The sequence below is a fragment of the Anser anser genome (genome assembly GCF_964211835.1).
Source record: "Anser anser genome assembly, chromosome: Z".
NCBI classification, from domain to species: Eukaryota; Metazoa; Chordata; class Aves; order Anseriformes; family Anatidae; genus Anser; species Anser anser.
The window spans coordinates 2177580-2191071 of record NC_139723.1 but is presented as its reverse complement, the minus strand read 5'-3'; the positions used below and the strand labels follow the sequence as shown (position 1 = coordinate 2191071).

The 13492-nt window shown below is 34.8% G+C and overlaps 1 protein-coding gene across 14 annotated transcripts in view; it reads right to left on the bottom strand.

Annotated features, from left to right (window-relative positions):
• Positions 1-13492, bottom strand: part of KIAA0825 — a 259062-nt gene that overhangs the window by 218830 nt on the left and 26740 nt on the right. For 9 of the 14 annotated variants that reach the window (XM_083817020.1, XM_083817019.1, XM_083817027.1 and 6 more), the window contains one exon: positions 624-763. In XM_083817020.1, the coding sequence (XP_083673146.1) occupies positions 624-754 (131 nt within the window). In that variant the 5' untranslated portion in view covers positions 755-763. Of the gene's footprint in view, positions 1-623; positions 764-3446; positions 3620-13492 lie in introns of those variants that run through there. The other 5 variants (XM_083817028.1, XM_083817024.1, XM_083817029.1 and 2 more) reach the window with 2 other exon arrangements.

Genomic DNA, 13492 nt, shown 5'->3' with positions numbered 1-13492 from the left:
TTGAAGTGATTTTCCTATACTCATGCAGAAAGTGGGCATCAACAAAGAACTTTTTCAGTACTTCGCAGTTTCTAAAGCATTGATTTTTGTGAACTAGTGTGCAGCAAAGAAATGGACAATGAAATAAATTGCAAACCAAATTCTAGTTAGAAAATCTGGTATTGCAGCATAAATGTAATTGAAATAGGTAAAATAATTTTATAAGAAATATTTGTACTAACTTGCTCTATCTACTTTCATTAGTACTGTTTAAAGGACACCATGGGTTCAAATTTTACTTTTTTGTAAAATTCTGCAGCTCTTAGTGAACAAAAATTCCTTTAGGTATAGAAAATACAACTGCAATGGAACTATATGTTTTTTTCTTCCACTATCACAACTACTACAATAAATCCCAAGATTAAGATGATGCAAATGTTAAAAGTACCATGCAGAGAAACACCAGAGCACAAATATTAAATGCCATTAAAATGTGTTAAATGCTCAAGCAGTAACAGTGAATTACTATGGAAATAATGAGAATTTTAACCTACAGCTAGAAAAGAAAGAAGATAAAAGATGTATTTCTTCCTAAACGTAATGACTTTCACTAACATTTTGAATATAAATAAAACTCTCTTTACCTGGAAGAATTCTTCTTTATTTTTTCATCAATATCATTAAGGACTTGTTGAAACTCCGATTCTCCAGGAAGGACATTTAACAAACAGTCTAAATTGGAAGAATCGAGAGAATACTCTCCTCCCCACTCCATATTCAGAATCTGTAAAATACAATATAAATACATAAAAATAGTTAAGAAAGGAAAAAATCAGACTGTAAGTATCAACATTTATAAGATATTGAAATAATGAAATGCATACATTAATGCTGGAAGCATTTGTGTAGGAAATTATAAAATCAGTGTTGAATAGCAAACCTTTTGCCTGCTTCTGAGTTCAGTTCTATAGAGAGGTATACCTGTAAAAAAGATATAAATTTCATATCTTTCATTTTTCATTTTTAAACAAACAGTTATTTTATCTCAACTGGAGTAGTAACTTTGTTTTCTGGAATGGAAGCACATCATCACAGCTAACTAGAACCTAAAAAAATTCAGATCAAAACACTTCAATGTACCTGAAAACAAGAGACATCAAGCTTTTGAGATGTCTTTCTCAGTAACTTACTTGATACCTACTTTGCCAAAACCTAAGTCAAATCCACTGGTCTACTCAAACAAAATAAGACACTAAATCCCAGGAGTCTCTACGTCATAAGCAAAGCACAAGCAGAGTGCTGCTATTTTTTGAGAAATAATGAAATTGATTTTACAACTAGTGATGACTTAGGACTAAAATTAAAGAAAAAATTACTTAAAATTGGAAAGTTCTTAATAACTAGCCTATTTAATGTCTACTATTTATTAATACTATTCATATTCCAGCAGTAACTTGAGGCACAGATTTTATTATTCAGATACGCGCAGTATTTGAGCAACAAATTATGATGAATTAAACATTCACCATTTTTCTTACAAGCAATAAAAGTTTATGAAACAAGCACTATGTTGGCCAAACAAGATTATTTTAATATTTTAGACTACAAACTGTAATAATAGAAATGATAAAATGCATATGTAATTTTCCAAACAATGAAATCCTGAATGATCAGAATTAGCTTTACTTACATTGTAAGCCTAAGTTAGTTTATGAAAAACACCATACAATTACCAGTGTGATTGTGGTTCATATTATCTTTTGGATAGTGACTCACTATATTTTCACTAAAAAATATGCTTGCTGCATCACCAACCCTTATTGAAAAAGAGATCACGAGTGCCTACTCTGCCAGTATTCAAATGCAAACCTATCAAGACTGATACTTTTTCCTCAAATACTGTTTCTTCGTACTTAATATCAAGATCTCTAAAGGACTAAACCCTGAACTGAGCAGAAAGTTGCTCAGTTCTTATGTGAATCTTAATAGTGATGGCATGAATACCACTTTTTAACCCCTGTTGCTGCTGGTAGATAAGTTCCTTTTTTTTTTTCTTTCCTTTTTTTTTCCTTTTTTTTTTTTTTTTCTCCAAGGAAATTCTTCTAGTCACATTTGGGGAATTTACCTAGCATCACTACTGTAAAAATAAACTGATGGATTCTAAGTGAACATTCTACAAACACGTGCTCCAAAATACACATCACGTTAAGACTGAAGATCAAAATAGTATGTTTGGTCAAATATGAATACAAAATTATAAATAGCAAAACTGCCCATTTCTTCAGCAGAAGTGTCACCATTGATTCTGGCTTTGGTCTTTCAAAAAGAAAAGTTAAAGCCTGAAGGTCCTGTGGAGCCTTGTATCTTGCACATTTGAATGAACAGTATAAAACACATAGAGCTATGAAATATTTATTATATCATTTTCTTAAATTCTCAGAAGCTAAAGAATACCCCTTCACAAATAACAATTCCAGGACTTCTAAACACTTTGGAATGTAGCTGAAACTCAGTCACCCTTCTGGTTAAAAGGTCTGGATGTAAACCAAATGCATCATGTAATACATCGAGGGAGGATCGGTCTTTGAACATAAGACTCAAAGTATTTTAACAGATGTTGCTGTAATTAAAGACACTGTAATTAAAAGTAGAAGTTTTAAAAAGCACTCTCCCAAATGCTGAAAAACTTCAGTCAGCCACTCTGGCAAAAAACAGTGGGCCAACTAAGTTGTTCAACAAATGCAAAAGGATTAAACAGTGCTTTATGAAACAGAGGTAAAATGAATACTGAAAATAAAGTTGTTTACTTGTATATGATACTATTTATATTCAGACATGGTCACACAAATCCATTCCCTTTTCTCTTAAGAATTACTTCGGAGTTTATACAGAATGTGACACTAACTCTATTCAACACCTATAAATGAAACCCATCTTTTATTGAATTACTCTTCCAGAACAGTCAAAGATTGGTGTAAAATGTACTGTATAATAGATACATATAATGAAAAAACCCACGCATTTGAATGATTCAAAGTTTTCATAAAATAGCTGTGCAATCAAAATTTAATATTTGTTCCTTATTTTTTTCCTTTCATGGCAGCCAAAATAAGCTTGTGTTTCACAGAAAAATACCAGTACAGTTTACAGACCACTTACTGTTTAAAAAATTCATCACATGAAAAAAATCACCTTGTAAACACGACAGCCTAGTTTTCACGTATGCATTTCTGTAAGGCTTCTAAGTCATACTTTCCCAGTTCACTTGTCAAAACAAGGTAATTATTTTTCTCAGTCTTGGTTTACAGGGAAAAAAGAACCATTTGATTAACCAATTTCCAAATACCGTTTTACATGGTCATCAGCAACTCCTTCATATAAAAATCCAAATATTTCAGTAATACAAGACTATCACAAGAAGAAGAAAAAAGCAAAGTAAAAACGTTGCAGAAGGAACGCGTAAGTACCTCAAGACATAAACTGATTCAGACTGAGCAGGGACTCCACTGTTCCTTGGGTGCCCCGGTGGGCACAGCTGAAGCAGACCATCACCTGCTCCACCGCTGGGGTTATCCCCTTCTGTCCCCCTCTCCTAGGGGAGTCGTGGCTGCTCCCTGACAGCCAGTATGGCGAAGCCCTCCTGAGATGGTGGAAAAGTGATTTTTGTTAAGAGAAGAACCTGCGTCTTCACATTTTTATTATTTGTAATATTACGGGGGGGAAAAATTGTCTTTCATATTCCTAATTCTTTCAAAGTATTTTAGATTTAATAATGCACTGCTTCTGCAAATGTAATTAACTTAACAATAGCTCTTATGCTGCATAAATAGGATCATTCTATAGGTTTTGTAGTAACTATTACAGGGAAATATTATGTGTTTCGAGGCAATCAATCTTACAGAACTGGATTCACGTGTAGCTCACCTGTAAGAGCTACAGTCCTTTTCAAAATATATTAGAGGGCCACCAATCGCCATTTAAATGATGTAACTGTCACTCTCATTTGGTAGCTACTCAGGAAAGGTAACCTATGTACAGTGTAGCTCAACAAGAAATAGCTTTCAGGTCTTTTATTTTAACCCACCTCTAATTTTAAATTTAATATTTAAATATTTTTATTTTTAGTATCAACATGATTTAACTTCACTGTAACAATACGGCACCTCTAACAATCCTAACATTAAAAGTTGATTTTTATCAGGAACAGGGTATTTGAAAAAACATTATGGAAGATTCAGGTTGATGTAACAGATAGATACTTTTTTTTTTTCCCAATTCATACAGTGTTTGCCACTTTTTTTTTTTAACCACTTCAGGAGCACTTTTCATTGCTTTGTGTGAGTTTTTTATTTCAGTGTCAATGAAAAGGAAGCAACCTTTTCATAGAAGTCCTAAATAAAATGATAATTAGTTCAAATCAGGTATTTTCTCATTCTGATAGAACAATTCAATAAACATTATTGTTGTGAAAAACCTTCCATTACAGATATACATGGAAATTTGAAGGAATTTCTGGGATTAATTTGTAGTTTGTAATGATTATATTTACTGTAATAAACATTTGTTCTCAGACAAATAGTTTGTCAAAAGCACGTGGACCTAAAACTTAGGTAGATTTTTGTACAGGCATTTTCACTAAATGTATATACACATACAGTATATCTGTATACCTCCCTAAATCACAATATCTAACTATAGATTCGGAGTCTAACATACTGTAAAATAGATATGCAGCTATAGATCTCCCAGTCCCAGAATAAATCCTATTCTTTTTAAATATAAATCATTAGTATTTCATTACACTGGTTAAAACATTATTAAGTAAGTCACTTTAACAGCATGGAAATCCATTCCAACATTTCTAGCAACTTTGTAAGCATTGACAGAGCTATTTATTGACAAATACTCAGTACAGTTACTGCTTAATTTCTCTACAGCACTTCAGGCAGTTAAGATTCTTGTTTTGACTTCAGTGGGTTTCAGCTATCACTGGACAGAATCAACCATCAAGAGGGTCAGGCAAATTTTTTGTTATAGTTACACATGACCTGCAGGGTAAAAAAATCTAAATCCAAATTTAAAGTTCAGTTGGCCTGGAATTTCCTCTGAATCAATTGCCTAGTGTAATGGAAAATTGATTAGCTGGGTCCTTTAGGCCCTTTTGAGAAAAAAATAAAAATAGTACCTATGTATTGAAGAAAATCAGAGCAGAACTGAAGCACTAAGTGTAAAGGCAGACATGGTGTTTGGTCACACTGTTGGTCCTCCAAGTAAACTTTAAACCTTTTTTGTGTTTTCACAAGAAACCTTGAATACATTTATGCAACCTCTACTTAAACTAAGAAGTTTTAGGAAGTACACCATTTCACAAAACAGAGATCCGAAGAGAGACTGGCCCACTGCCTTTGAGCATCCAGCTGAGCCAATTGAACAGTGGGTCTTCAGAAAGAAGACAAAACTAACCATTAAGGTTTCAATAAAATCCAGAGGTAGGCTTCTCTACACACACTAGTGTGTATGAAATGTCAACCTTAGCACAATCTACTACTTAAGCATTGGCAGATATGTAATGGAACCAACTATTTATGGGCTGTCACACCAAGTATATGATGCATACTTTGATAAAAGGTCTTAATTCCCTGTATTGCTATGCTGGTAAGGCCAGAACATGACACAATATTTAACACATTTATTTAAGCAGACTGAAAATTAACAATCCTAATTAAATGAATTTCAAATAATTTTAACATAAGTAGTTTGACAAAGATAGAGAATTAAATACCAAGTTTGTGTTTAATAGTGGAAGGATAAGAAAAAAAAGTCTTCAATTTGGTTATGACAATTTACCTTTATGGTTTACTATGGAAAAAATATTTTGATTGTATCATAACTTCGGTTATTTACCGCAACCAGCACACATGTATAGACAAACCCCTTCAGTGGAAAAAGAAAAAGCAAACAAACAAAAAACAACAACAACAAAAACAACAACAAGAACAAATTGGTAGGCTGCTATTGCTTTATTAAAATCAGTGATTTTTAAACCAAGATTTGTGTAAGCTGAATCTAATTATTCTACAATTCTGCCATTTGGTCTTTAAAAAGTCAGTCAAGAGTTAAACAAGAAATCAAGACCTGTCATGAATTTCATTCAGTTAATGTCCATCTATTATTTTAGCTCCTGTATAAGACACTTTTTTTCCAAATAATTTAAATACTACCCTTAGTATTTTTCATGATACCTTTTAAATAACTACTTATATTTTGAATTTAAATAATTTACACATATAAAATATTTAGAAACTACTACACAATACCCATACCCATTTAGCAACATTTTTTTCAAAATATAATACCCTGCACTTCAGCACAAAATTCTTTGTCTAAATGCAACCTAAGTACCATGGTAATCAAACTTTCTGGACTGTTACAGACAATCTAAATATTTGAAAGCTTACTTTCATGTTACGTGATTTTACACCTAGTGATCTCATCCCACACATATCCAGGAAAATAAAATAATTATTACTGTTAACATTAATTTAAAAAGAGGATGTCAATGGACCAGTGATTTGTAAACGCAGACATTTCAAAGTGTGGCACTGTATACACACAGAGCTAGCCAAATCTTTTCTTTTTTTTTTTTTGATACTGCTTCTTATCTTACAGGTGATATCTTTTTATTGCTCTAACATCTCTGTGAAACTAGAGGGGATGAGAGAATTGACACGATTTTTCATCGCTGAGCTTATATTCCAAAGCATCATCTTAACAATGATTTCCCTTATCTGTATTTAGTTGCACAACTGTTCCCAGATGCTTTACTACACATAAGATGTCATCTGCAATCACACAGCAGGCAGAGATAGGGATGGCAGTGGCTTGAGATAATATTCATTGTGAAATTCCTACTGTTCCAGACTCTGCATCTCTGAATATTTAAAGTTTTTTGGAAACCACATAGGGTTTACACAAGAAATACATTCAAAAATCGTAATTTCTAGAGCTCTCCTCTGATACAGTAAAAGCTTTTTACCCAACCTTCCATGGGAAAAATCCTTTCAAAAATTGTATCACTGTCTAAAATAAAGACTGCTAAAAGAAAGTAAAGAAATTAAAATTTCCTTCTATAAAATAACACAACCCTTTTTTGGTTCTGCTAACGGTCAGGTACAGAAGATCCCAATTTAAATTTTCCAATTGCCCATCATATTCACCCATTTCCCAGGCTTTCCTGAAACATACACAGCTTTTACAGAAATAATACCATCTAGTTCCAGAAAAAAAGAAATATATATAATACATATATATTGAATGCATACCAAAAATAGTCTTCATGAGGGTAGTATTTAAATAATATTTGGAATGCCACGAATAACTTTGACACAAGTTTTAGTAAAAACATTTTATAATGTTCCCCCTGAAGACATTTTATATTTAAATGTTAATTTTATATTCTTTAGTTATTACTCACCATACGTATAACACATTTTCCCTTGCATTTTTCAAAGAAATATTCTCAGTATCTATAATTAAATTTGCAACTATATCGGGCACATTCTTCCTACAACTCTGCCCTTATAAAAGACAGAAAATTCCCCCAAAGTGGGAATAAGATACATTCCACTAAGTGGAACTGAAGAAACACAGTCCTCACTTTGGCTTGTATCTAAAGCAGTAATATTAGATTGCAGTTCTCCAATCTAATGCAGTTACACCAGCCATAAAATGATCATTACCGCCTAAAGCCTTGAAAACAGACTAGATATGTAGCTCTTGTGGAAATCTTCCTATTCTAAGAATCAGTTAATGTGCATTTCTGACAAATGTGGTATGCTGTTATTTGTGGGTTCTTCAACCTATGAAGCTTTGTGCTGTTTTCTAGAATTCTGTATGTGCAAGAATTTAAAACGAAGATCTATGAGTTCTCCTTACCACCTCACCTGCATTCTTTGGGATTCTCACAGTGAGTTGCTGAGAATACAAAGGAAAGGAATCAGCACTGCTTTCTTAGATTTCCTTCTGCTCAGGACTGGTAGGAGATGCTCAAAGACATAGAGATAATCCTCATTTACATACACTTAATCAAACACCAATGGCCAAAAGCAGTGGATTCAAAAGAGGAACATGCCATCTGGAGTTGCAAAGAAACTCCTGAGGAGTTACGTCAGAAAAAAGTGATAAAGCATAACATGATTTCATAACCTTCAGAAAAGAAGAAACGGCCATCTTCTGAGTAGCTCTTCAGTGGAACGGTCTTATAGCATCTCCCAGCTGGGTACCCCATAGCTGGAGTCCCACCGTGTACAATATTGAAGATTCAACGTCTATCAACAAGCTATCCATTAGCAAAGATAAAGAAGGCTGCAGGATGCCTCTCCTCATGTAATTCACTTTCATGACTGTAGTTCTAATATATGTAATAAATTTAAAAATAAAAGAATAAACTTGGTGTAATGTTTTGTTCTTCAGAAATGGTTTAAGGCCTTTCCCAAAAAATTCAATAGTCCGCTTTTCTGCTATTGCCATATGCACTGAAATGCAGCACAAAATCCTCCTGTCACTGTGATTAAAGCTGCATCAATCTCATTGTCAAATGCATATGCTTTATGAATGACGAATGTTTCAAAGATTATTTTCAATTACAAAAATAATTACTGATCAGTAGACTAAAGTAATCACTAATGCATAGACAAGGGATTCTTAGAAATCTAGGTACAAATACCTTCTATGTATGTTTTCTTATCATCCTTTTTTTTTTTTTTTTAATTAATGGTATTTGCCAAGAAAACACACAACAATTAGAATAATTTCAAAACAGTACATGGTATTTCATTTATTTTCCACACCTATTGCTCAGGATCATAAGTACCGACTAAATTTTGCATGATAGTATGAGAAAATATCTGATACGAATAGTTTACCCAGAAACACTGAGTGGCATTGCAATTTTTTTGTTTGTTTGTTTTTCCTGAAGGACAAAAAGGTAAGAAATCTCCTATATGTGAGACTAATGGTGCATCTATTGCAGAATTGTCTTTTCACCTATGGCAATAGGAGATGCTATTTAGGGATAATATGTGAGCTTTCTCACTTTCTGTCATGTACAAAGAAAGAAAGAAGAGGTAATACTTCATAAACCCCCAAATCCCTCAGAACTATACTCTCAAATAAACCTGCTATAGCCTTTCAATCTTGCTTGTCATTAATGTTTTAAAAGAAATGTACCTACAGAACTAACCTTTTAACACACTGGTAAAGAACCTAACATATACCATTTTCAAATAAAAACCTTGCAAATACATACTAGATATTTCTAAACTTATCCCAGAAATCTTTTCTCCTCTTGTTTATTGGAAAATCCTTCATCCTGGCGCAATACTCTTTGAGGACAATGGTATTTAAAGGAAAGAAATTTCAACACCTTTGAGGTCTTACAGTTCGGTAGATCAGATACAGAGTTGTTAGAATGTTAACAGGGAATAGCCTTCCAATGAAACTATTATATTTAAAAAGGACTACAAAAAAAGTCTGTGACCACAGCTTTTGAAAGGTAGGCTGCATTTCAGTCCCTTCACTCCTGGACATTCTATTTTCTTCCATTACTTCTCAATTTAAAAGTTTAAAAGAGTTTGAAAAATGCCAATTTTATAAAAACGAAATACAGGAACACTCCACAGAGATGTCTCTTAGGTGGGTCCAAGTTTATAGAGAGGATCTTAGGGGCTTCCTTAGTAGTAGGGATATCATGGATCATTTTTTTCCCAAAAACTATTATCAAAGCTTCTTAATAAATTCTACACATAATCATACAAAAGGTTTTACTGACAACAGGACACGAGGTGTCCATTAAATGTCCTTGTTGTTTCTTTTTTTTGTCCTTCTTTCATTTCTTAAATCAAAACTTTGAATTAATTTTCGTTGAAATGACGTGCAAAGGTTTCATGCCGTGCTGCTTAATGCTGAATATATAAGTAAGGGTAATGAATTCACAACTGGTTCCTATTCATCTATGATTTTCAGCTTCATAAAGCCATTAAGCTTCTCTTTCCCTTAAAAATAAATAAATAGATAAATAAAGTAATGACACTCTACTTTCTTTTATCTTTTACACACTGGAGTATGTATACTGCAACATACATGATCTAGAATGTCTTCAAGCTTACAAGATAAAGTCATTTTTGAATGAAATGCATCTATTTGCTTTCCCCATGCTCAATATTTAGGATTATGCAATGGAAACACCAAGCTTCTTAGTCACTTTGTCATCCAAACCTTCAGAGCAGCCAATAAATTAAATCAGATTTGTCTTAAAGATGCAATTCCCATCTTTGAATTCATAAGAAACCTATGCTGCTCTTACTTCAAGTAAGTCACCAAATTCACAGTGAAGCCCAGGAGAGACACAGACAAAGTACTTTCGGCTGACAATATTTTGTTATGTACAAACTGTAAGAGGACAGTGGACAAAGCCAGACTAAATAATCATAAAGACATCTGTTTCACTTTTCTTTCAGAAGAAGGCTTTTCACTGTAGCATAAATGACAACAATGATATCTGACCTGTAACGTCTTCCTCCTCACTGCCCATAGCTTTTTCTTTCTTAACACACATATATGTGGAATGCAGGGGAAAAAAGGCTATTTCCTGCTCCTTTTTTTTTTTTAATGTACTAAACTCTTTTCTATTTAATACATTAATTGCTTTCTCATCCTATCCTTCTTCTTCAGCCTTTTTTGTGTTCCTGCTTTTCAGTCTAGTTTCCAAAGAAAATTGAGCTTATGCAACCATTATGTTTGTGTATCTGTCTCTCTCAGTATTGTCCCAGGCTCACCCTCTCACCAATCTCAGACAAGTTTTGCAAAGGTGTAGAAAAGCCTCAGAGAAAATTAAGTTCCTCTAAGTTTCAGGGACATAATTAAACAAATACAAAAGAAAATCACTGTAAATGACTCTGCTGAACTTACTCAGAATTTGTAACCAAATATAAGAGGCAAAACATTACAGTATTAAGCATTCCTCAGTAAAGATGCAGTTGTACTGTGATGCTGGAACACGTGGAAAGTGATGACCCTATGTCCTTAAATGCCAAGAAAAGGATGAGGTAGCTACTTCACAAAGATGTATGAAAAGCATCAGTCCTCCTAGAAGGAGCATAATATGACGCACAGTGGGATCCCGATTCTAGCATTCAGTGACTGCAGCTAACACCTTCAGCGTAGATAACAGTGGTTTTGATTTGTGCTAGGTGGAGATTTTAGGAAGCAGGGGAAGTAAGAAAGTCTCCAGACACTTTTTGCAAAAAGTAACTGGATGCAGGTGTGAGTAAGAAATGAAGACATTGTGGCTTATACTTACGGTAAAAGCATCTACTAGCCAGGGACTGCAGGGACATCTAGACAAAGCACCTGGAAACTACCTTACCAAAAAAAATGAGGACACAGGTCTAAAAGGCTCACTGCTGTCCAACTGCAGGAAAATAAATGCATTGTCCTGGGACAACTGAATTGCGCATAGGACACCTTTTTTCTTTTTTTTTTTTTGGCAGATGAGTCACTTCTGGAGTTTTAAACAGAAAATACCCCAACAGAAGCAGAAAATGCAACATGATGGAGATTCTGAGCCACTCTGGCACCATTTACACAAAGTATGTTAGAACTGGTTTTCAGCACTGATGTCTATCTAAACTCTGCCACATCCAGAAGAGCTTGACTGACCACTCTCTTTTTAGTGCCAAGGGAAACAATGAGAGGCCATTTGCAGTCCTTTGACTTATTTGGATGCATGAGTAACCTGAGCTGTAAGTTCTGTGTTAACAAACTGCAATCCAAAGCAATATGGATGACCAGTGGAGCTGAGGAGACCTCAGCACAGTCAAGACAGTGCTTTGAAACAATCATGAAAGATATTTCCTGCCATCAAACCCCTCTGGAAAATGTTGGCTAGTGGATTCAGAATGGTCAGGTGACAGAAGGGATGTGGACCATGCCAGAGCAAAATCCCAAGGCAGGATTTCAGGACACAGAGTATTATTAAATCCAGAGGTTCATCTTTGTCAGGTAGTTTTGAAACCTCACTCAGAATAAGAACCTAAGTGTATGTCACACTATATACTAGTCAGAAAGGTGGTCCTCCATTGAATCACAGAATCACAGAATGGTTGAGGTTGGAAAGGACCTGTGGATGTCATCTGGTCCAATTTCCCTGCTCAGGCAGGGCCACCTTGAGATGGTTGCCCAGGAAAAAATTATGTCACCTTCTTCTCCATCTGTGTTTCTGATCAAGGTCTCAGAAGTTACTTTGCAGATTGCATGTTCCATGAGAAGTTATTCAGAAACAGATGGAGAGAAAGGAAAAAATAACAACAACAAAAGTCAAGAAAACTATATGAAGATATGTGCAGATTCCTCTTGAAAATAATGAGAAAACAAAGTACCAAAACTGCATAAAACATGAAACTCTCATGGCTATGACGTGCTTGAGAACAGTTTCACTGCTTCAGATAACTGAGAAGAAATGAAACACTGCCAGGTGCACAACGGCCTAAATACGAATACATATAGGATGAGAGGGAAGAGATAATGCCTTTAATAATGCTGTTTGCAAAGTATTGCCCCCCCCAAGTCTCTCCCACAAGAATTCTGCCACTTTCAGCAGATGATCAAAAATTAAAGCTGGTTTGCTTAATAAAAATGGTGTTGAGTCAAGAACAACTACCTTAGTCATCACTGATGCTAGATGACAATAAATAACACAAAAAAAATAGAAAGGGTCATCTCATTAAGGACAACATATTCTTCCTTACAGAAAATCCCACACAAGCTTGGATAAATTATCAGAATCAAAACTTGTAGTTCTATGACAAAAGTTGCTACTCATTTTCCATGTGCTGAAAATGAAACAATCATGCTACATTTCTAAAGCTTGCCAAATGACTTGGCATGCAGATAAGTTCTTAAGAATAACAGAAGAGTTAGATTGCACTATTTGTTAGTTTAGCTCATGAATAGTTTGTTACCAAAACAGACAGTATTTTTTTGTTTGACTTCAAAAGATGGTTATTAATTATTATACCTCAGCTTAGACGTATTTTTCAAAATACGTTTTCCAAGGAGACTCCACAACCTCCCTGGGTAGCCTGTCCCAGTGCACCGCCACCCTCACCGGGAAGAAGTTCTTTCGCGTGTTGGTGTGGAACTTCCTGTGCTCCATCTTGTGGCCATTGCCCCTTGTCCTGTCCCCACAAACCACTGAAAAGAGGTTGGCCATATTATAAACATAAATAAGATCCCCCCTCAGTCTTCTTTTCTCCAGGCTGAACAGACCCAGGTCCCTCAGCCTTTCCTCATAGGGCAGATGCTCCAGGCCCCGTACCATCTTTGTGGCCCTCCGCTGGACTCTCTCCAGGAGACCCCTGTCTTTTTTGTACTGGGGAGCCCAGAACCGGACACAGTACTCCAGGTGAGGCCTGACCAGGGCAGAGTAAAGGGGCAGGATCACCTCCCTTGACCT